General features: G+C 58.6%; 2 protein-coding genes across 7 annotated transcripts in view; both read right to left on the reverse strand.

Annotated features, from left to right (window-relative positions):
- Positions 1-13,621, reverse strand: part of LLGL2 (LLGL scribble cell polarity complex component 2) — a 35,526-nt gene extending 21,905 nt beyond the window's left edge. The window contains exons 1-3 of one of the 3 annotated variants that reach the window (XM_070774072.1): positions 13,466-13,597; positions 5,052-5,146; positions 2,769-2,859 (exon numbers count right to left, since the gene is read on the reverse strand). In XM_070774072.1, the coding sequence (XP_070630173.1) occupies positions 2,769-2,843 (75 nt within the window). In that variant the 5' untranslated portion in view covers positions 2,844-2,859; positions 5,052-5,146; positions 13,466-13,597. Of the gene's footprint in view, positions 1-2,768; positions 2,860-5,051; positions 5,147-13,465 lie in introns of those variants that run through there. The other 2 variants (XM_070774071.1, XM_070774073.1) reach the window with 2 other exon arrangements.
- A 1,007-nt stretch (positions 13,622-14,628) lies between these two features.
- Positions 14,629-21,907, reverse strand: TSEN54 (tRNA splicing endonuclease subunit 54). Of its 4 annotated transcripts, none has more exons than XM_070774076.1 (11): positions 21,240-21,907; positions 20,727-20,891; positions 20,552-20,615; positions 20,383-20,466; positions 19,925-20,023; positions 18,790-18,842; positions 17,761-17,853; positions 16,923-17,566; positions 16,055-16,115; positions 15,614-15,730; positions 14,629-15,128 (listed from the first exon to the last, which is right to left on the reverse strand). In XM_070774076.1, the coding sequence occupies exons 4-11, from the start codon at positions 20,446-20,448 to the stop codon at positions 14,978-14,980; spliced, it is 1,284 nt and encodes a 427-aa protein (XP_070630177.1). In that variant the 5' UTR covers positions 20,449-20,466; positions 20,552-20,615; positions 20,727-20,891; positions 21,240-21,907; the 3' UTR covers positions 14,629-14,977. The 4 variants fall into 4 exon arrangements, with proteins under 4 accessions (XP_070630177.1, XP_019837837.2, XP_070630175.1 ...); XM_019982278.2 differs by lacking the exon at positions 21,240-21,907 and adding an exon at positions 21,052-21,157; XM_070774074.1 differs by lacking the exons at positions 16,055-16,115; positions 21,240-21,907 and adding an exon at positions 21,052-21,157.
- Between the last annotated feature and the right edge of the window lie 356 nt (positions 21,908-22,263).

Below are 22,263 nucleotides of genomic sequence, written 5' to 3' on the forward strand. Positions count from 1 at the left end.
CTGCCTGCTGGGACCTGGTCACACACCTCTGCTGGAGGGTGCCAAGACCCTCCAAATTCAACCTTGAGCCAGATAACATTCACAGCTGTGCTAATACTGGAACCACCAGCCACTTAGGCCCCTCGACTTACACACTAACTCATTTAATCCGCACACCAACACTGCGGGGTAGTTTCTACCAGCCTCTCCATTTACGGATGAGGAACTTGTCCAAGGGGGCGACAGAAGAGATGAGATGGCTGGATGGCATCACCAACTCGATGGACAGGGGTTTGAGCAAACTCCAGGAGATGGTGAAGGACAGGGAAGCCTGGCATGCTGCAGTCCACAAAGTTGCAAAGAATCAGACATGACTGAGTGACTGAACAAGAACTTGTCCAAGGTCACCTGGCTGGTGAATGAACCCAGGAAGGTACCTGACTGGCACCACGTCTGGAGACGTTTCTGGTTGTCATGTCGGGGAGGCAGGGCCGGGCATGCTGCTGCTCCTGAAGGCCCCAAATGTCAACAGTGCCAAGCCTGGCGCCCCACCGCCACTGCTGGGCCCCACCCAGTCAATGCAACATCTCCTAAGGGTTACCTGCTTCAGAGTGAAAGGTTGAAAAAAGTCCCAGAAGCACCTTAGCTAATAAGTCATAAATGAGATCGCTCACACCCCTGCTCAAAACCCACCAGGCTCTGTGTAGCAGACCCAGACTCCGAGGTTCCACCCTCTCTGGACCTCACGGCTGGGGGCGGGGCTTGGGCTCCCCCATCACCGAGGATCCAACCTCACCCTCCAATCCTGACCCTCCAGGCTCCACTGCTCACCCAGAGCCTAGATGAGTCTAAGGCCCTCACCTTCCCCAAAGATCTCCCAAGACTTCCCCCACTTCAGACCATCAGCCCTCTTCTTTCCACCAGATTATAAACATCCTGGAGGGCAAAGCTCTTATCTGAGATTCTCAAAGCCTCAGCCCTGGGCTGTGTATACAGTAGGTACTCAAAGCATGTTTCTCAGAAGTGAATGGAAGTAAGAAGGAATTCCAGGAGCCTCCCCTCCCTCTCCCCAGCCAGGCCTGGGGGTGGGGCAGCCGAATTTGGGGGCACGGTGGGGGGCCGATTCCTCTACCTTGGCCCCACCCCAGCTCCACCCTGTTGTTCCACAGTTGGAACTTGGGGCGGGGGTTCATCCCTCTTCGCTGAGCCTGTCTATCCGGTTTGCACCGGAATCAGCCACCTTTTTGGGGTGTAAGATCCCAGCGTCATCAGGGGCAATGGAAGGCAACAGCGATCACACCCAGGCCCCGTGGTGGGTGCTGAGGTTCTGAGACCCGCACTCAACACCCATGAGCTGTTCCCTTGGGAACGAGAATGGCAGCTCCCCCGTTCATAACACCTGCGTGTGCACACACACCCCCACCCCAAGGCCTAAAAGCCCCACCCACGGCTTCCTTACCCCAGTGGGAGGAGGTGTTCCTTTGGGGAAGCCCTGATCCCAGAGGCAGGTACCCTCAGAGCCACAGGTCAAGAAAATTAGAGGAAAACGGCAGAGCACAATGGGACCCTGACTAGCCTTAAACACGCCCCTGGGAGCTCCCTCTCCCTGGGAGGCACACAGCCCCAGAAAACAGCAGCTGGCACTCCCGGGCCACTGTACCCAGCCCTTAAACGATCTAATTCCACATGGTCCACATGATGGGCCTACGCAGTGTGTGATGGGCACTGGCTCCCCCCACTTCTAAGAGGCTAAGCTGGATTGGAAGCCCACCCGTCAGCATGGCCTGGAGGGATCCTGGGTGCCCCTCTGAGGGGAGGAGCACCTTGCTGCTCCCTTTCCTGCCATCTGCCTTCTGGAGGGGAGGCCGGGGCCTAGATCAAAGTAGAAGTGAGAGGGGCTAATTACCCCGGATTGGCTTCAGGTTGCTAGGTGGCCTTGGAGCTAATAAACCACGCTGTGCTCCTTCCCCTTTACAGCCCGGCTCCAGCCTTCCCAGGCCCAGCCTTCAAGGAAGCCCTGTGATCTTGGGAAAAGGACACTCACTTTGGGGGGCGGGGGGCTTAGGAGCAGGTTAGGGTGGGGACAGTCATATGTCAACCCACACCTTCTCACAGATGCCTCTCCCCACCCGCCCAGGCCTAGAACCCGCCAGAAGGAACCATGCCTCCCCCCTGCAGGGAACACCGTGTTTTCCTTTGGGGATGATTTGAGGAGGGAGGGGACAGCTGTAGCCTGTGGCCCCAGGGCTCCAAGGAAGCTGGCATCATGGGAACAGGACTACACTCTGCAGGACTCACTGACATCTCATCCTCCCTAGCCCTAAGCCTCCCCTATAACCCCGGGGGAGGTAGGCGGGGTGCATGGTTTTATCCCCACGTTACAGGTGGGGAAACTGAGGCTGGGAGAGATGGAGAGACTTGCCGAGGTCAGAGAGAGATGAGGGGCAAGGAGAGCCCACTGCTGGGCATCCTGTTCTCCTCGTCCAGGAAAGCTGCCACCCAGACCCCATTTCCAAAACCTAGATCCCGGGGGCACGGTGGGTGGCGCCAAGTAAGCACTCTAGTCCAGGTAAAGGCGACCCCAGTACCAGCCCCCGCCTGGGGGGAGGGTGACACCTTTTGTTCGTTTGTTTGGCTGCGTTGCACTTAGTTCCCCAACCAGGGATCAAACCCGCACCCTTGGCAGTGAGAGCACGGAGTCCTAACCACTGGACCACCAGGGCAGTTCCTGGGGGAGGGATACTTTCATGCCCGCCATTCACACCCAGCCGGCCCCCGGCTCCCCTTACCTTGTTAAACTGGAAGAGGTCCCTCTTGAGCCTCTCCCTCGCAGGGTCGTGTCCCGGCCTCAGGAACCTCCTCATCTTGTTGTGCGGTCCCCTGGGGAAAGCAGGGAACAGCTGAGTGCCCGGCGAGGGAGGCCCCAGAGCCGGGCCCAGCGCCCAGTGCGGGCAGCCTCTCTCCCCGAGCCTGCAGGTGGCTGAGCCCCGAGCCGGGCCTGCTTCACTTCACCCTGGGCTTCCCCATGGCCCATCCCTGGAGTGCGCCTCCCTAACAGGAGACTGGAGGGAGGGAGCCCTGTACCCGGAGGCCCACAGCCAGTTAACACTCTGACGCTTGCTCCCGGCCACCTGCGGCCCTTGTAAAGCCAACGGGAGAAGCTGGGGGAGGAAGCCATTTAGCCCAGCTTTATAGCAACAAGAAGGGCCAGAGGCCCCGAGGTTAATTAAGCTTAACTGTTAACCTGTTTTCTGGAGAACCATAAAACTCTGGCTACCCAGAAAGGGAAACTTCACAAGCCTCTGTCTCCAGAACCAGGGGGAAGTGGGAATGCAAAGGCGGTCCACCTGGGCTCACAGATCAGAACCCAGATGGGAGAAGGGAAAGGCCCAGGGGAACTCCCGCGGCGGGTCAGCACCCCTGCACAGACTCTTCCTTCCGACTTCAGGGAAGGCTGTCCGGGGGCTCTGGGCTGAGGCTGCTCCCACCATCCCACCCTACACCGGGGACCCACGCGGAGCTGGGTCCACCCCCACAGCTGCCGGGGCCTGCGTAGCCCCAGGCTTCCGCCCCACCTCCCTGTCTCATCTCTGGCTCTCCCAGGTCCAGCGCCCCTGGGCTCCGATGGGGTGCGCTGGTTTTCGCACGGGCCCAAGTGGAGGCTAATCAGGAGAAGAAACCTGCTCCCAATAAAGAAACCAGCTCAAAGCCCCCAAACCGCCCGCCCACCACAGAACGCATTCCCCAGTCCAAGGGGAACTATTTCTGGCTCATCCTTGGGGAAGAGGGTGGGATCACATGGGCTCCCGCTTCCGGCTTCCAAGAGCACAACCTCCCACTGACCACAGGACGCCAGGGCCTGTCCTTGGAAACACAGGGGCTCAGGCCCACCCTGGAAACGGCTTCCCATCTGGGGGGAGCCAGAGAAGGCCCCACTCCTCCAAGGACCAGCAGGCAGTCGGGAAACTCCCAGGTGCCTGCTTGACCCGAGGCCCTGCAGCAGGTTTGGGGAACAAACATGGGAAAGTCCCGCAGGCTTCTGGGAGTGACAACAGACCGGGTGCCGGGCTGCAGCAACCTCCTGGACAAACAGCTGAGCTGGTGGCCAGGCATTCCAGCCGTGGGGGAGGGTGCACCAGCTCATCAGCCGGCTGCCCCGGGCTCCTGGGGGTGGCACGCCCCCTCCCCCGGCCCTGGTCACTGAGTCAGAAGTCAGAGGAAGCCAGGAGGGTCGCCCCGGAGGAGGCTGCCTGGAGACTCTTGTAGGGGCTGGCGTCAAGTGGGCACGGGGCCGTCTGTACCGAGGACCCACACAGTGCAAGGGTGACGCTGCACAGCCCGGGGAAGACGTGCGGGGGTGGGGGGTGGGTGGGCAGCCCTACCTGGGAAGGGAGGACGGACGCTCCATCCACCCAGCTGCCCCTCGGGGCCCCAGCTGCCTACTAGCACTGAAACACACTTTTGTGAGTTAGAACAAGGTGTACCCGAACCTCATCCTGGGTGTTCACCTTCCAGAGGACTCCTTGGAAGATGAGTGGAATATCCCCACTTGGCAGACAAGGAAAGGAAGACCACAGAGGCTGGGCAACTCATCAAATCACTGGGAAGAGATGGACAGAATGCAGATTGCCCCCAGGAGTGGTGGATTCCCAACTCTTGGGGCTCTGGGAGGCAGCCAAGGAGGTATACGACAGGACAGAGGATGCCTGGTTACAGCCCCAGGATCAAAGGCACAGATGCATGTAGACACACTCCCACATGCCTTCAGCTCGGGGCCAACCAGGCAGCGGCGTGGCCGCCAGCGCGCTGTGGCTGGGCCAGGCTGGGTGGCCTTGCCTGCCCCTGTCACTCACTCCACCGTGGGCTGGGACACCCGTGGCCTCGGGGGACGGAGTCAGGACCTCAGTAGGTACACACTGCATGTGCTCCTCACTCCAACCCACCCTTCAGAGGAGCTCCCAATACAGAAGCACCGCTCAAGACGAGGCCTAAAAAGAGCCTTCCCATCTCGAAGGAGGACAGCTCTGGGACGGGCTGGACTCAGCTCCAGGCAAAGCCTCGGCTCCACTCACCCCAGACAAGCAGGTTCTCTGCGGAGAAGCTTCAGGAACCTGGGCCTGCCTGGAGCTTCCGGGGGTGGAACAGATGCTATCGACTCAACCGAGTCCTGAGCGGGAGAAAAAGACGTCAGGGAAAAAGCCCAGGGCTGGGGACGCAGAGCTAGGTGGCCCTCAGGCAGTTCCTGGAGGCCGAGAGCGCTGGTCTGCTGTGAGCAGTGGGCGCAGCGCCAAACTCCAGGGCCTGGCACGGAGTAAACCCGGTCCTAGGACTGCGCGTACAAGATCCTCTGACAGCCAGACGAGATCCTCTAGCTCGCCAAGCTTACACCCTGGCAGGGGGGTGTGGTGACTCACAGGTACACGAAATCAGTCAGCGGGCTGGTTTCAGGTAGAGATCAGAGCCTCCAGGAAAATAGGGGAAGACGCTTCGATGGAGGGACCAGGGTGGTCAGCAGGACCCGGTCAACCTTCCCGGGTCTGGGTCTCTGTGTCTGCCGTTCCTTCTGCCTGGGACGCTTTTCCTCCAGATGCTTTAGCGCCTCCCACCCTCGCCTCCTCCCCCGTGGAGCTCGCTGAATGAATGAATGGAGGTGACAATATCTCCACCCCGTCCTGGATGGCGGGAAGCAGTCAGCCATGGGAGGATTCGGGGCAGGGCGTGTCAGCCAGCCAGAACAAGCTTGCGTGTGCCTGCGGGGGCCGGGCACAGGCAACAGGAGGGATGCCATGGGTCGAAAGGGGGTCCTGGTGGGCCACAGCAAACAGCTTCAGTTTGTGCCCACTGGGAACTCCCTGACAGTCCTGGGCAGGGGCCTGACAGGGTCCGCCCTCTCCTCCCCAACTGTGTCCCCCTCTGCTTGGCCCTCTGCCCATCTGTCTGCTAGGCACCCCAACATGAGTCCCATTCACGCTGGTTTCCATGCTTTTGTCTCCACGATTCTCTCTGAAATAACCTTCTTGCCCCTCAGGCAGCATATTAAAAAAATCACCTTCCGTACAGCACAGGGAACTCTGCTCAATGTCATGGGGCAGCCTGGCTGGGAGAGGAGTTTTGGGGAAAATGGATACATGTATCTGTACGACTGAGTCCCATCGCTGTTCACCTGAAACTATCACAAGGTTGTTAATCAGCTACCCCCCAATATAAAAGAAGAACTTTTTTTTTAAATCGCCTTCTGAAAACATCTGTATTTGAACCCATCTTGACCATGCTCGCTCACTGTGCTCCCTCAGCGCTGGACCGCACCTTAGGCTCAAATGATGTCTAAAACCACCGGGGACCCAGGCACCCGTTGAGCTCCATGGATGCCCTCCCCCACCTTGTCATGCTGGTCGTTAAGCTACTAGGAAAAATCAGAGGCCACCTAAGCGGCCAAAAGCAGGGGACGGGTGAGGGGTGCTCAGCCCCACGACGGGAGGCAGACGGTCATGAAAAGGGCAGGAGATGATGGCTGTGGAAACATGTGTCCAGTGTATCCGGGAGTTGGGAAGAATCTACTGAAAATATTTACATAAGTTGACAACACACTGGAGGGGTTATAGGATTACCAGTGATGTTTTTCCTCCTTTCTGATTATCTACCTCCCAGGAAGGGCGATAAGAAGATCACACGGAGTGGGGGCCCAGGCAGCGGTCAGGTGTGAGGACAACCCTGTGCTCACAGCAGGCACTCGGTCCTGTTGGGGGACAATTACCCCTGCCGCCTCCCATCCCCCCGCCACTCTGGACCCCGAATTGAGAGCAGAGGCAGGGAGCAGACAGGTGGGTGGAACCAGCTCTGTGACCTCAGGCTTCAGGGGCCCAGGCCTGGGGTGAAAGGATGTTACTACTTTGCGGGCCATGATCAAGGGTGGGGGCGGCCGTGAGCTTCAGCAGGAAGGCCTGGGAGGGGACTGGCGAGCTCTCAGGTGCTGCCTACTTGTTGGCCAGATGTTTGTTGTTTAGTGGCTGAGTGGCGTCTCTTTTGCGACCCCAGGCACCGTGGCCCGCCAGTCTCCTCTGTCCAAGGAATTCTCCAGGCAAGAGTACTGGAGTGACTTACATTTCCTTTTCTGGGGGATCATCCCAATCCAGGGATCGAACCTGCCTCTCCTGCATTGGCAGGTGTGTGTGTGTGTGTGTGTGTGTGTGTGTACGTGTGTGTGTGTACCACTAGCCACCTGGGAAGCCCGCCTACTTGGCCACAGGCTAGTAAAATCACACCTGGTCTTCCCTTCCCATCCTCTGCTCAGACCCCACATGGGTGGGGGACCCACACATACCTGCTGAAGGCAGAGAAGAAACACACGCATGGGAGTGGGCTTGTCTTGGCTCCCTGCCCGAAGCAGCACTTCTGATTGTGTCACAGGGGGTTGGTTCTCATAACAGACGGCTCGGCCCACGCTGGCATGGTTTGGGGCACCTGGGCTCATTTATCCCCAGGAAACAAAGGCTTGACCAAGCCGTGCCAGCCTGTCCTGGAGGTGTGTGATGGGCCAGCCCCCCCTAGAAGGTCCCTCCATGGCCTGGGCTGCTGGGAGAGGCTACATCTGGAAGCAGCGCTCTGGACACCCGGGGCCCACGGGAGGGAAGGCTCCTGGAGCCCCGGGAGCATGATTCCCCTGTTCACAATCGCTGGGAGCACGTCTGGCGTGTGGCACAGCCCCGGCTCAAGCCAGCTCCCCACAGCCTGCTGCTGCTGAAACCGCCCTCCCTTCCCCGACATCCTGTGTGAGGCCCGCGTGTGGCTTTGGCCTCCGTCTGCAGGGTGTGAACACGCCCCTGCACCTCCCACCCTGGGGGAATGGTAAGGCAGGGCTCTAAGCGCCCGGGGCAGCTGCTGACCCCTCCAGCATCTGCCTGTGCCAACTCAGATGCCCATGGCTGCTTTGCTGGCGCCTGAGTTGTCCTGGGAAACCCAATCCCCCAGAGGCACCAGGCAGCCCCTGGCCAGCAGCTTAGCAACCAAACCTTGGCTCAAAGGGCACCTCTGTGGAGGTGGGACTAAAACAGAGAGGAGGCGGCAACCACGATACTGTCGTCGCTGCTGCTGTTAGGTAATAAAAGCGACGGAGGGAGCTGTGGCCAGATACTGCTTGAAGCACTCGACAAGCATCGCCTCATGTAATTCTCCCGGCTACTTATGAAACTGCTAATTCTGAGCGCTAGCAAGCCTGAGAGGAGTCCAAGTCCCAACCTGAACTCCAACCAGACTGCACAGCGTCTGCTCAGTTCAAGCCTCACTCCCAGGACAATGGGGCTCCCCAAGAGCCCTCACCCTCCCTGGCTGGATCCAGGTCAGTCACATCCCAACGGAGCCACAGGCCAGTCCTCCAGCCCTGGGTGGGCCCTCCTGCCGGGTGCGGGGGTGGGAAGTCAGAATGCCTGCGTCTCTCCACATCCCCATTCTGGGGGAGTCAGTCCTCACCTGCAATCTAACCCCAGCCTCCCTCCAGGGAAGTGACAGATTGGGACTGGCCAAGCACGGGGAAAAGCAAAGCCATTCTGGGGAGAAGACAGACTACGACTCGCCTGGGGTGGGGGTGGGTAAGCTGCCTGGTTCATCCCGTCAAGCTCCATAACACGACCTCCGACTTGCCTAAAACTTGGAAGGCCAACCCGTGGAGCTTTCAGGATATGTCAGCCCCGGGACGGACATGCCTCACCTTCCATGGTCGTATCTCCAGTGCTTAGAGCCCTGAGACATGAAAGTGAAAGTGAAGTCGCTCAGTTGTGTCCGACTCTTTGCGACCCCGTGAACTGTAGCCTACCAGGCTCCTCCGTCCATGGGATTCTCCAGGCAAGAATACTGGAGTGGGGTGCCATTCCCTTCTCCAGGGGATCTTCCAAACCTAGGGATCAAACCCAGGTCTCCCACATTGCAGGCAGACGCTTTAACCTCTGAGCCACCAGGGAAGCCTCCCTGACACATGAGAGGCACCGAATTTTATTTAAAGAACTCCCTCACTTCCTGTAGGGCTTCCCCAGTAGCTCACCAGTAAAGAATCTACCTGCAACAAAGGAGATGCGGGTTCCATCCCTGGGTCAGAAAGATTCCCCTGGAGGAGCGCATGGCAACCCACTCCAGTATTCTTGCCTGGAGAATCCCCTTGGACAGAGGAGCCTGGCGGGGTGCAGTCCATAGGGTCCCAAAGAGTCAGACACGACTGACTGAGCAAGGCAAGGCACCTTCTGTAAGCCTGTGCTCACGTGTGACCTTTTTGATGAAGCCCATCCTGACCCCTTTTTAAAGTTGCAACCTGCCTCCCTCCCAAGGGGTCTCAACCCCTGCCTCCACCTCAGTTCTTCCTCTATAGCTCATATTGCCTTTTAGCAGATTATTTATTACCTACACTTATTCCTGGCCACTCAAGATTCCCATCCTTTAGAACAGGAGTCCTGTGACAGCCGAGATCTTTGCTTGGTGCAAGGATTATGCCTGGTGTCTAAACCACACCGCACATACAGAGACACTAACAAATACCTGTTGAATAAATGAACAGCTGGGACTGAATGGGGATCAAGTAGGCAAACATCTTCTCCAGGTAGGAGCCACTGATCCCAAAGAGCACAAGGATGGGGCCGCAGGGGAACTTCCTGTTCTCGTCTCTGGCCAAGGCCGGGCCATGTGCATACCACACCTGACATGGGGCTGGGGATACCCTTATGGACCCTGTCTTAGCCTGATGTTCCAGAAGACCCGGCTCCTTGGCAAGGAGAGCCAACATTATTTACTAGAATCAAACAGTCCTGCGCCCAGATGTCCCTCTCATCAAACCCTGGGAACACTGAGTCAGGTGTCTAGAGAAAGTATCCAGTCTCTGCTGGATTCCTGAAGGGTAGAGTCAGGTGCCTAGCTGCTTCCCTGTCCCCACGCCCAGAGGAGCCTCTCCTAGCTCAAGAATTCACTGTGGCTCCTGGGGAGGGGAAGGAATGGTGTGACTCCTCTGAGGACCAGTTTCCTCTGAGACGCAGGGGGTAAGGGGGAGAGAAGGCCACCCCCAAGGGAGGTGGACAAAGGCCCACAGGGACAGCCCACAGGGAGGGGAGGCTCTCCCAGGGAACCCTGGGGAGCTGGGGCTGGAGAAGGGCAAACAGTACCGGTGGCCCCACGGGGACCCCATCTTCTGTCCCACACCCCACTTCTCTCTGCAAAGGACTCCAGGGCCAGGGAAAACAACGTTGCCAGAGACCTGCCGAGCCTCGAGCCAGAAGGAGCCCTGATAGTGCTATCACCCGAGTGAGATAAGAAGGCCTCTCCGGGCTGAGTACTCAGGATAAGTGGGTCCAGCCGGCCAGTGCCGCTCAAAGCAGCCAACCCAGGGGCAGAGGCCATGGGCCTCCAGGGCCTTCGCCGGGCCCCTGATTCGGGTGTCTCAAAAGCTGCGGCTGACATGTCTGGGAGGGCCCTTCTGCGGACACCACATTGCCCCTGACTCCCGCCAGGGATGCTCAATGTCTCCAGTGGGGTAGACGGTGGGGCGCAGGCTGATGGCAGAGGATCCCACCCTTCGCAGCTCTGCACACCAGCTTCTCTGTGGGAGGGAGGGTCCCGGGGCCAGGAAGTCCTGGCAGGAGATATCTCTTCCCTGAATGAGGTTGACGGAATGCACGACGGAGTTCAGAGAAAAATCTCGTTAATGGTAACAGAGCAGCCCAGGAACACGCTTCCCCTACCCACTGACCCCGCCACCCACCCACCCACCCACCAGGGTGCAGAATGTGTAACAGTCAAGCCCTCCCCAGAGCACAGAGCAGAGGAGATTAGATTGTACACACACACACACACACACACTCCCCCCAGGAAAGGCTGCCCCAGCTGGGGTCTGGCCATCAGGCCTCACTCCCGGCTTTTCTAAGCAGCAGCAGAAATACTGAGGGCCGCTGGAACCGAAGTGAAGTTAGGAGAGACCTCAGCCCTCCAAGAAGCAACAGCCTCATTCTCAAAGTTCTCATTCTCCAGAGGTTTTCAAAAATTGGGATTTCTGGACAGAGAAGCCAACTGCCCTCATGACCCGTCAGGGCTCAAAAGGCCCCGGCATCTGCCCTAAGGCTTGCTGCAAGTGATCGTATGACTTTTATGCTTCGTGGGGAGGCTGAGCAGCCCACCCTCACCTGGTGCCGGCCAGGACCAGGTATCTATGATATTTTTCATCCTCTTGTCAACATCTGTAAAAACAAGGCTCGCCGAGGTTTGGCATGGTTAAGTAACAGAGTCAAGGTCATGTAGTGAAAAATCAGCATGGCACAATTCAAAACTATACCTGAGTCTGGAAAGACACTAAAAATCTTACTGAGGGCTTCCTGGTCGTTCAGTGGTAAAGAATCCACCTGACGGAGACACAGGTTCAATCCCTGGTCTGGGAAGATCCCACATGATGCACGGCAACTAAGCCCATTTGCCGCAACTGTTGAGCGTGTGCTCTTGACCTCAGGAGCTGCAATTACTGAGCCCACGCACTGCAACTACTGAAGCCCATGCAGCCTAGAGCCCGTGCTCCACAACGAAAAGTCACTGCAACAAGAAGTCTGCACACCACAGCTAGAGAGTAGCCTCCACTCGCCACGACTAGAGAAAAGCCCGTGCAGCAGAGAAGACCTAGCACAACCAAAAAAAAAAGAAAAAGCAAGCACTACACCTGAGGCAAGACTATGAAGCAAGAGGGAAGATTTTTCCCTCTTATTTTACTCTTTCTAAAATGCTTCATTTGCCCCAGGGAGCTCCTATTACCTTTTAAATTTTTGAACCTATTACGGGTTATCTGGGATTAAGACACTTTTTAAACGCTACTAAGAAGTTGGGTTTCCCTTGTGGCTCAGCGATAAAGAATCCACCAGCTAATGCAGAACACATGGGTTCGATCCCAGGGTCTGGAAGATCCCCTGGAGAAGGAAATGGCAACGCACTCCTGTATTTTTGCCTGGGAAATCCCATGGACAGAGGAGTCTGGCGGGTTACAGTCCATGGGGTGGGAAAAGAATCCAACAGGACTTAGCGACTAAACAATAACAAAGGACTAAGTTACTAAATGAATAAAACTATATTAATCTGCTGCTAAAGGGGATGCTTCTTTGACTCAGAGAAGGTTAGGGATGCAGGATGACCCAGACCTTTTAAACAACTGCCCAGGGGCTCCCACCGAGACTGGCCCCGTCTAAACTTTAGAGAACAGCAGCAGGCACTCGAAGCACCAAGTTTGGTTTGACTCCTCACTGATGAAAGTGAGCACTGTGTGCAGATGGTTGAAGAAAACCAAATCTGAATGCCCTGTGCATAACATAAAGAAGCTGGCCCATCTCTTCCAGGACCATTCCCATGCTTCAGCTCACAAAACCCAGACGGTCTTCCTCAGAAGCCACTTCTGCCCTTGGCTCCCCGCTGAGCTGGGCCAGGGCTCTTCAGTACTGCTGCTCTGAGTCTCCCACCTGGGGTTTCCTGTCTCCATGACACACAACCCCTTCTTCTTCCCCTCTCTGCTCAGAATCCCCTCCCCAGATTGAAAAGACCCTGAGTTGTAAACTCCGGGAAGGGTGCCTAGAGCCTTGGTTAAGATGCCCTGCATCTGGCACAAGGATCCCCAAGGGAAGGGCGCTGAGTCTACGCCCCGCCCACCTCACCCAAAGCTCACCTGTCTCAGGTGAGAGCCTCAGGGGGCCACTACCACAGCTCTCCTGGTAACCGTCAGTTCTCCTCGCAGCCCAAGCTCAGGGTGCCTGGGAACCGTCCAGCCCCGAGAAAACCAAGAGCAAACTGCACTTTCTTTGACACAACAGAATTTCTCACTTCTCGCCAAGTCCCAGCGTCCCGCTGCGCAATCCCACCACCGTGGCTGTGGAAAAGAGGCTGGGTCTCCATCACGTCCCCCAAAGGGATACAAAGCTGCCTGGGGCGGAGAAAGGCCCCAAGACCCAAGTCCCTCCCGCGGGCTTCCTGCGTCCGGGGATTAGGAGGCACAAAGGGCCGGCAGGCAGAGGGCCCAGATGGCAGGGGCAGGGGCTAAGCCGCCGACGTAACGCGCTCCGGCCCCCGCGGGCGGAGAGAGGGCCGCTGGGGGTGCGCGTCGCCGGCCTCTCCGGCCAGGCGCCTTACACGTGGGGCCCGGGGTCCCGGGGCTCCGTCTCCGCCCGCGGTGACCCTCGCACTCTGCCGGGCCGAGCACCTGTTCCTCGGCTCTACCAAGCCAACACGATTGTGCAAGCCCGAAACCCAAGTTCTGTCTGTGATCGCCGGCGGATCGGGCACGGAAAAGTTCCCAGCCGCACTTTCTACAGGTGTCTGTCTCCCAGACGAGCGGAGCGACGGGATCCGGGGCGAGGCGAGCGGACCCGCGCGCAGCCCTCCCCGCCCGGGGAAGCCAGGGGTCCCGGCCCTCCCCGGCCTTCCCGCTCCGGCCGGCGGGCGCCCCGAGGGGGCGGCCTCGGCCAGGTGGGCCCCGGCCCGCACTCACCTGGAACCCCAGGCCGGCCCCCGCCCGAGGCCTCCGAGTCCTCCTTCAGCCCCAGCCACCGGCTCCGCACGCTCCGCCGCGGGCCCGCAGGCTGCTGGGCGGCAGTCTCCTTCCTGCTCACCTCCGGAGCGGCGAGCAGGGGGCGGGGCCGCCACTATTTACATAAAGGGCGAGCCGGCCCTGAGCGCCGGGCCCCAGCGGCCCCGCCCCCCGGGCCTGGCCCCGCCTCCGGGAGTCCACGGCCGTCGAGGCGGGGTCCCCGCGCCGGCGCCCTCGGGGGGGCGGGGCCGCGCTCGGGCCAATCCGCGGCTCCGTCCGCCCGGGGGCGGGGCCCCAGCCCGCGTGAATATGCACGAGGCGCTGTCGGCCCGCCCCCAGCCTCACCTGCGCGCACCTTGGGCCGCAGGACCTCCGCGCCGCGCCCAGTGTCCCGCCGCCTCCCGGAGGAGGAAATAGTTCCCGGAACGCGCGCCTGCCCCGGGCTACCTCCCAGGACCGGCTGCAGAGGGGAGCGGTCCCTCCCACGACCCGGCCCCGGGCTGCCCCGGAGGGAGGGGCAAAGCCCAGCCTGCTCTTCTTCTTGCAAGCGCCCAACCCTATCAGGGAGGGGGGCCGGTGGACACAGGGCCAAGTTTCGGGACCGAGAGCTAGGTGCTTTGGGATCGGGCGTCGCCGAAGCACCTCCTCTCCGGGCGGGCCCCAAGCCTGAGCCCTCCTCCGAGTCGTCGACAGCGGCAGCAGCAGCAACCGGGGTTTTTAGCACAACGAGGGAGGGCAATTGGAACGACGAGAGGGGAGAAGAACGGGGGGTGGAGGCCAGGCCAGAGGCCTGGGCCGTGGATGGCACGCTCCACCGCACAGTTTGAAACGACTAGCGTTCGAGCCACGCTGACGTGGCGCCTCTCCGCCGCCCCTCTACCCGGAGCCGTCTGCGTGGTGTAGTGCCAACCTCCCACTTCGGACTACCTTTCAGAAAGCCAAACTAACTAGAGGTCAGTGACTTCCCGGAGAAAGGCTTGGGGTCGCATTTCTGCCCTCCCACAGGCTGCTCCTAGCTCTTGCACCGGAGAAAGCAGCGCTGTGGGTGGGGAGGGCCTGGGGCCCAATTCCGAAGGATGGTGGGGTAGGGAGGACTCTTCCAGTAAATCCAGCTACAGCAGTAAAAGGATATATATATATATATTTTAATGGCTTTGGCTTTATCGCATGAAGCAGGCACACTCTCATTTAAAGGCACAGAGTCTTCTGCCCCACCTCGCTGGCCTCTTGGAATCTAGTCCTGAATTCCAAGGGGATTACTGCAAGGCAGCAGTCTCAGACCTGGGGCTTAGAAGCGCTGCAGCGGCCAGGTAGCGGGGCAAGGCTTTGCTCTCCTGTGGGCATCAGACACCCAAGGCCAAGGCCCAGACTAGCCTCTGAAGCTACAGATCAGAGTCTGGGTGTAGGAGGCAACTGCGATGGTCCCTGAGAGTGGACAGTCCAGGTCCCCCAGGGCAGACCTCAGCTGGGTGGTCAGTGTTCCAGATCCCTGGGCAGCGTGAAGTCCCTGAAGCTGTAGAAGGAGATGTCTCCATGATCCACCAGGGCAAAAATCAGAGGGACATCCCCACTCTGGTAGGACAACCGCTTGAGGGTGCAGAGGTCTGGGACCAGCTCATCAGATCTGCAAGAATCAAGGTTAGACTGAGACCTGGCCAGAGCCCACCCATAAGTTTGGGAAGCCAACCCTCCTAAGCTCCCAGGGAAGGCCGATGTATGACAGGAGTTGGGGGGACGAGAAGTCTGGCCCTGGGCTCTCCTGTCTGCAAACCACATGGCTCTGATTTTCCAAGTAACACCCAGGGCCCTGGTAGGGTAAGGAGACTGGGAATAGTGAGGGTCTTGCCTCTCTTTTAGCCCGGAAACCCCTCATTCACATCCTTCTGCTGGCTGAGCCTGGAACTGAAATGGCCCAGGAGAGAAGCTACTCGAAAAGGACAGGAGTGAGAACTGAGGATGAGGACGCTTGGGTTCCCGTAGCACTAACTGGCTGTGTGACCTCTCTGGACCACTGGTTCTTCTCAGGGACTGACAGATTAGCGGGGGGCATGGAGGGGACATCCACGTGGTTTACAAGAGGACTCGCAGCCACGCTCACTGGTCTCATACCCGCTAATGCACAGCCGGACATAGGGCTTGCCAGGGTTATTCTTTCGGAAGGTGGCCACGGCGTCAGCCTGGTAGACATCAAAACTGATCTCCAAGCCCCCGGGCTTCTCCAACAGCCTGAGGACAGAGTGAGAAACCTTAGGAGACAGGGGCACTCCTCTCCCACCTTTTCTTTCCATACCACCTTTTTCCTCCCCGTTTCAGGGAGCAGCCTCCTCCAGGGAGACTAAGGAGGAGCAGTGACCCTATCTCAGAACCGGTGGGATAAATCATCAATCTACTTGGCTCTTACTCCTGCGGATATACAGGAGTATTATTACCAGGGTAGGGGCCCCTGAAATGATCCCCCAGCTCATGCCCAACCTCAGGAGTCAAATCCCAGCTGCCAACTCCTGCTGGCGCCCCAAGTACTATAGAGGTGGGCACTACCTGGAGACTCACCGGGCACCTCCTTCAGCAAGGTGCGTTGTCTGCAGCACAGAGATCTGCTGAAGGACTGAGGCTACAAGGACGGTGAAAACAAGGCGCTCGTGAGGAGAGTCGACCATCCAGACTCCCTGACATCTCTGAATCTGCCATCTTGTTTGGGGTTGCCAGATTTAGCAGATTTTTTTTTTTAAAGTATAGGTATGTCTCATGCATGGAGAAGGAAATAGCAACCCACTCCAGTATTCTTGCCTAGAGAATTCCATGGACAGAGGAGTCTGGCGAGCTCCAGTCATGGGGTCACAAAGAGTTGGATACAACCAGGCGACCAACACACACGTCTCATGCAATATCTGAAACATACTTATACTTTAAAAAAAAAAAAGTTATTTATCTGAAATTCAAATTTAACTGCTCTGGCAATCTCACTCTAGTTCCTTACAACACAACACATTCCCATAAGGATTGTAGTCCTGAATATATTAGCACTGTTCTTGTCTTATTCTCTACTCTTAACATGTAGGGTATATAGGAGATCTTCCTTTCATTTGGCCAACATATCGCCCCCTTGTTCCCCTCTAACAGAGGTGGGAGAGCACAGGACCACAGCCATCCACATGCATCTTGTTTATGATTTTAAGGATGCGGTTGTAGTTTACATTCCTCCTCGCCTCTCCTCAGGCACAGACCAGGCTGTTTCTAAACCTTCCCAGGAGCCTCTTCGCTGCTTCCTGCAGTGGACAATCCTGTGGGTTCCACTCCACCTACCGCTCTCTCCTCCCCCATCTTCCTTAAGCCTCCATCAGCTGCAGTCAATGCACGCCGCTTTTAAAGGCATGTGATCCCTCAGCTGCCCGTGGCCTGTGGCAGGGTGATGTGGTACCTGGGGAGTCGGCGCGATCGGGACTCAGCAAGGGGGTGACAGGCTGGTCCCACAGGTGTGGGGGGCGGCTCTGGGTCTTCTGCAGGTGCCGCCTCTGCAGCAGCTGCTTGTACTCCCGCCAGCTGGAGCAGCGCTGTACCTGGGGGTCAGCGTTCACATCCTCGCGGAAGTGCTGGGCCTCTGCCTGCCGCTCCCGTTCCCGCCGAGAGAGCTTCTCCTTCCGCTGGTTGAGCCTCTGGCACCAGGACTCGGCGTCCGTCTCCCGTCCAGCCACGTTGGCCGGGAGCAGCTCAGGAGCGGGGGCGAGCAGGAGGGTATGGCGGCTGTCTGCAGCCATGTTAGGGAAGGAGATCTGCTCAAAGTTCCAGCGGGGCTTAGGAGCCCCCGTGACCCCGTCCTCTATTTTGCCATTCTCTGGGCTGCATTGTGCCCCCTCCCTGCCCAGACCAGGGCAGGGTTTCAGGGACCCCAGCAGCTGAAGGGGGCCCATGGGGCTCTTTATGGGGCTTGACTCCTGGGGTTTCTCCTCTGAGCGGCAGCTGTTCTGGTTCTGGGGAGGTGGGCTGCAGGTTGCTGGGCTCTCGGGTGTCCCATCCATCCCCTGCAGGGGGTTCTGCAGGGCCTTGGGCTTCTTATTAATGGACCTGAGGGAGAGGAAACGCAGCCCATCTGCTCCTGACTGCTGAGGTGCACATGACCTCCATAAGCCCTACTGCCTCCCTGAGCCCCTGCGGGAGCCACCCCAACCCAACTTTTAAGCCCAGGCATTCTCCAAGGTCCCGAACACCAGCACTTCCACAGAATTCTCCCTGTGGGGTGGCCATGCGGGGAGCATTACTGAGAGCTGGAGCTCCTCCTCTTCCTCTTGCCCTCCAGGCACTGGGCACCACCGTCCAAGTTCAGCTGCCGCTCGTAAGGGGACAGGACAGAGCTGTGGGTGAGAATGGGTGGGGGGCAGGCAACTGATCCACCTCCTCAGTCTGGTGCTCCCCTTGGAATGTGTGAGGGACTGGCCCAGAGTAAGTCAGCGGGCCAGGGCTAGAAGCATAACCAAGGGCTGGAGCCCCAGGCAGACCCCACACAGAGTAATGGGGGAAGACACAGGGGCCTCCCTGCGCATCTTTGTCCAGGCCTCTGGGTCTCATCAGTGGTACCTTTGAACAGAGGTTCCCTGACACCAGGGCTCCTGCAGAGCCAGCAATAAATAATTAACACTGGTGAGAAAAGTCAGGAGAACTGGAAAACTTGGAAAATAAAGAAAAATGAAAATAAAACCCATGGATACCAAGGTAACATTTTGTTTCCTACAAACACACATATTGACTGTCTTTCTCCATATCTCTGTCAAAAATGACACTGTACTAACATACTGCTGTTTGGTCCTTTTTATATTCAACAATATAGTATGGCCCTTTATTACAGCATTCTTCCCTGCCAGGAGTTTTTCTTATGGCTGTGAGGCTGTACTGTCCATTATAGTAGCCCTAGATACAAGGGGCTATTTAAGTTAAATTTAAACCTATTAAAATAAAAAATTCCACACAAGCCACATATACTGGACAACACAGACAGAATATTTTTGTCACTACAGAAAGTCCTATCAGATAGTGCTGATCTAAGGGATAAACTCTAATCTGTGTGACCATGTTTTCCCTGTTGGGCTTATACGAGGTTTCCAAGATCACTGATTTTGCAAAGTGATGGTGTTTTGTGTAAGCTCCCCTCAACACAGGTTCTGTGGGGTAGTGCTTTTGTTCTCTGCTCTTCCTCAGCAGCCAGCAGAGGGCCAGCACCCAGTTAGTAGTCAGTGTTGGGCTTAGTCGCTGGGGACTAGGATAAATTCGAGGGAACTAAGACAGGGATTTACCTTGGTTGGAATCGTCGAACCACATAGCCGAGTCTTTTCAGGTGGCTGAAGACCTCAAAAAAAGAAACCCGAAGTCAGACGTCCACTTATGGAAAAAAACTGTTCTCCAGACAGAAGCCATTCACCACACCCCGAGATTCCAAACCCTGCTACCGGCAGGACCATACTCTCTCATAAACACCCTCCCCACACTGAGGTCTCAAGTCTCTGAGTTGCTGTCTCTCACTGGCCTTACTCTGGGCACGAATGACAGCAGTTTCTTGATTTAAATGCAAATCCCCAAAAGCTGATAGCTGATGGACCAGGGAAAAAACTTAAGCCAGAATATTTTGATACCAAAGCTGTCACAAGTGAAGCTCCTGACTACAATACAGACAAGACAACAGAGGGGGTGGACATCCTGCCGCCCCACAACACTTCCAAAGATGGGTGGGTTTTTGGATGAACCACATGTTCCTCCATGTGGCCCTGCATCCATATATGAGCGATGTACGCAGGTATGCCCCAGCTTGCTTGATCTCTCAGTAGCATTCAACGTAGCCAAGCCCTTCTTCCTGAAAAGACCTTCTTGTGGTCTCTCTGATGCCCCCTCTCCTGGTTTTCTCCGTTGCTGGACACTCCTCACATCCATTATCTTCCCCCTGACCTCCTCATGTTAGAGTGCCCCAGATTTCAGACACAGACTTCTACTCTGGCCACACCTCCCTACAGCCCAGTGGAGTCTGAAATATCCATGCCATCAAGATCTCCACATTTATGTCTCTAGCCTTGTGCCCCTCCTCCTCTGTGTTTTTCTTGGCACTCAACTCTGAAGTCAAACATCCATTTGCTTTCTTACCTATACATTACCCAAGCGCCCCCACTAGGACATAAGCCCTTGTCAGTCTTGGAGCCTCAGCACGTGGCTTGTTGTGTAGTCACTAAGTTGTGTCTCTTTTGTGACCCCGTGGACTGCAGCCCGCCAGGCTCCTTCTGTCCATGGGATTTCCCAGGCAAGAATACTGGAGTGGGTTGCAGTTTCCTTCTCCAGGTGACCTACCGGGTCAAACCAGAGTCTCTTGCATTGGCAGGTGGGTTCTTTACCACTGAGCCACCAGGGAAGCTCTTGTAGGTACTTATAAAGGGTGGCTGATACCTGGTACTGCAGGAAAGTCACTGTGTCCTCAGTCAGCAGCAGCTGGTAGGCCTCTTGGATAGACAGCGGAAGGTCTTGGTGGAAGAGCTGGATGGAGCCCTGAAAGTGCAGCCCATAGCTCGGCTTGTGAACCCTCCCTATGGTGGCACGGCCAAGGGAGCAACTTCCCCACTCTGCTATCTGCGTGCTACACCCCCCACCCATCACGGCAAGAATCAGGCCGGCCAGGAAGGGGAGGGGGGAGAGGGAGGCAGCATCGTTACTAACAGACTGGAAAGCCTGCTCCCTGAGTGACATTCTTGTCTCCTGCTCTAGAAAGCAGATTACAAGACTCCCCCCCACCCCCCCCACCCCCGCCATCCGAATACTCGGTTGTAGATACTTTTTCCCCCAGAAGAAACGCCCTTCCGGTTCTTTGGTCACAATCCCCTCTCCACTCTCCCAGGGGCCCCACTCACACACTCCAGCAGATACAAGGCCTCTTCTGGATGAAGCCGCTGCCGACCCTGCTCTGAGAAGCCCATGGTCTGCCAGAATTTACCCTGCGGGGGACCCAGAGCAGATGTCACAAAGGAGCCCGGGAAGGCAGAGTAGGCGGGTCCCGGGTCTCTGAGCCCCGCCGCTCACCGCAGGAGACTTCAACTCCACGAAGCCTTCTTCTGGTCTCCACTCGGCGGCCACCAAACTGCCCCTGGCGAGGAGCGGGGAGAGGGGTCCGTCTCAAGCCCACCGGATCAGACTTACGGGGTCCAGCCGCCCAGTCCGCCCCGGCTCCGCCCCCGCCCCGGCCCGCCCCTCTCACAGGCGCTCCACGCGCTCCTCGGCCAGCAGCTGCCAGAGCTCCTGGCGGCACAAGCGCAGCCGCTCGGCCTGGGCCTCCGAGCCGTCGGGGAGGAAGTCCTTGGGGCCATGCGAGCGCTGGGGCAGCTTCTGGGACCGGGAACGTGCGGCGAAGAGCTCCGGGGCACTGGGGGAGAAAAGGCCGCGGCGTTAGCGCCGCGCAGTCGGGGCCGCTCAGCCCAGGCTGGAGATCCCCGGCCCGGGTGCTCCGGGCCCGCTCCCGCGCCCACCCCGCGGCCACGGCTCCCGCCCCCCACCCCCAACCCCGAGGCCCGGCCACGCCGCACCTGAGCACGCGCCCGGCCGGAACCTCCACGGAGGCCGACTCAGGCTCGGGATCCATCGGGTGGGGCTGGCCGACGCTGCGCGCGCACCGCCCTGCCCCACCCCTCCCGCCCCGCCCACCGCCGGGAGTCCGCGCGGCCCTAGCGCGCGCGGGTTCCACCGCCGCTCCCCGGGGCTCCGGTCCACCCACCTGCTTCCCACCTTCCTGGGTGTCCTGGGTCCTAGCGCCCGGCTACAAATATGCGCCGCGATTACTAGGGGGCGGAGAGCTTGCTAGTTTCTGGATTTGTAGGAGCTCCCCCTCTCCTATCCCCCGCCCGCCTCTGGGGCTCCTCTCTAGTAGTTCTCGAGAAGGCTGGCGTTTGAAAGCGTGGTATGAAGAGTTATAAGCGTGACCCTCCCCTCCGCAACCCCGGACTGCCTAGTCCGCACCACCCAGGCTGGACCGGGAGGAAGGCGGGGTTAGAGAAAGGAGAATGCTGGGTTCCCCAATTCGGCTTCGTACACTGAGGGCCACCACGGGCCGCCAGGTGCAGACTATGGGGGCCCGCAGTTCCTTCAGGTCCTTCTGTTGAGTCCCTGCCTGGGGGCTCGGAAGCCGGGCTTCCAGGACTTGGGGGGGGCGGCGGGAGGCGCTGTCCGACCCACGACGGTGCTGAAGCGCCACCCCAGCCGGTCGTTAGCGCCTCCCGGAGCCTGGGGTCCCCGCCGCCGCCGCCTCGGGCCGTCCCCACACGGCCCGCTAGGTGGCACCATCGCTCCGACCAGGGGCCGTCGGCCTGTGACTTCGGGTCGCGGGCGGAGGTCGCCGCGGGAGTCCCGGGAAGGACGAGGGGCGAGAAAGAAGAAAGGGGGGGGGCTCCCCAAGTGGGATTCCTGGGTCTCGATTCCCGGCCCATCACATCGCGTCCTCTCTCGCACCCCGTCACACACACGGTGTCTCTCCCGTCCTTCTGAACTCCAGAGCCCCGGGTCGTGCCCGGACTCCAGTCGGGACCGAGGCTCGCTCTCTAGTCCCCGCCCCCTCCCCGCCCCCACCGCTTCACCTGGACGCATGCGCGGACGCTCGAGCCCGGGGAGGTGGGGCGGGGCCTCGCGCGGACCGGGGCGGGGCCCCGCGCGGATCGGGGCGGGGCCGCAGCCTTTGATTGACAGCCCGGCTGCGCGGCCGGGACGGTCCCTCCGCTCCCGATCCGGTGGGAGGGAGGGGGGAG

This window comes from Bos indicus, chromosome 19 (genome assembly GCF_029378745.1).
Source record: "Bos indicus isolate NIAB-ARS_2022 breed Sahiwal x Tharparkar chromosome 19, NIAB-ARS_B.indTharparkar_mat_pri_1.0, whole genome shotgun sequence".
Classification (NCBI taxonomy): domain Eukaryota; kingdom Metazoa; phylum Chordata; class Mammalia; order Artiodactyla; family Bovidae; genus Bos; species Bos indicus.

What these genes read in the sequence shown, in the direction of transcription:
- TSEN54 (XM_019982278.2), bottom strand. Translation starts at nt 21,107, where the DNA reads ATGGATCCCGAGCCTGAGTCGGCCTCCGTGGAGGTTCCGGCCGGGCGC. An exon ending in GAGGAGCGCGTGGAGCGCCT is followed by an intron (nt 20,616 to 20,726) that starts GTGAGAGGGGCG and finishes GCTCCTCGCCAG; the next exon opens with GGGCAGTTTGGTGGCCGCCG. An exon ending in CTTGCTGAAGGAGGTGCCCG is followed by an intron (nt 15,731 to 16,054) that starts GTGAGTCTCCAG and finishes CTCTGTCCTCAG; the next exon opens with GCTGTTGGAGAAGCCCGGGG.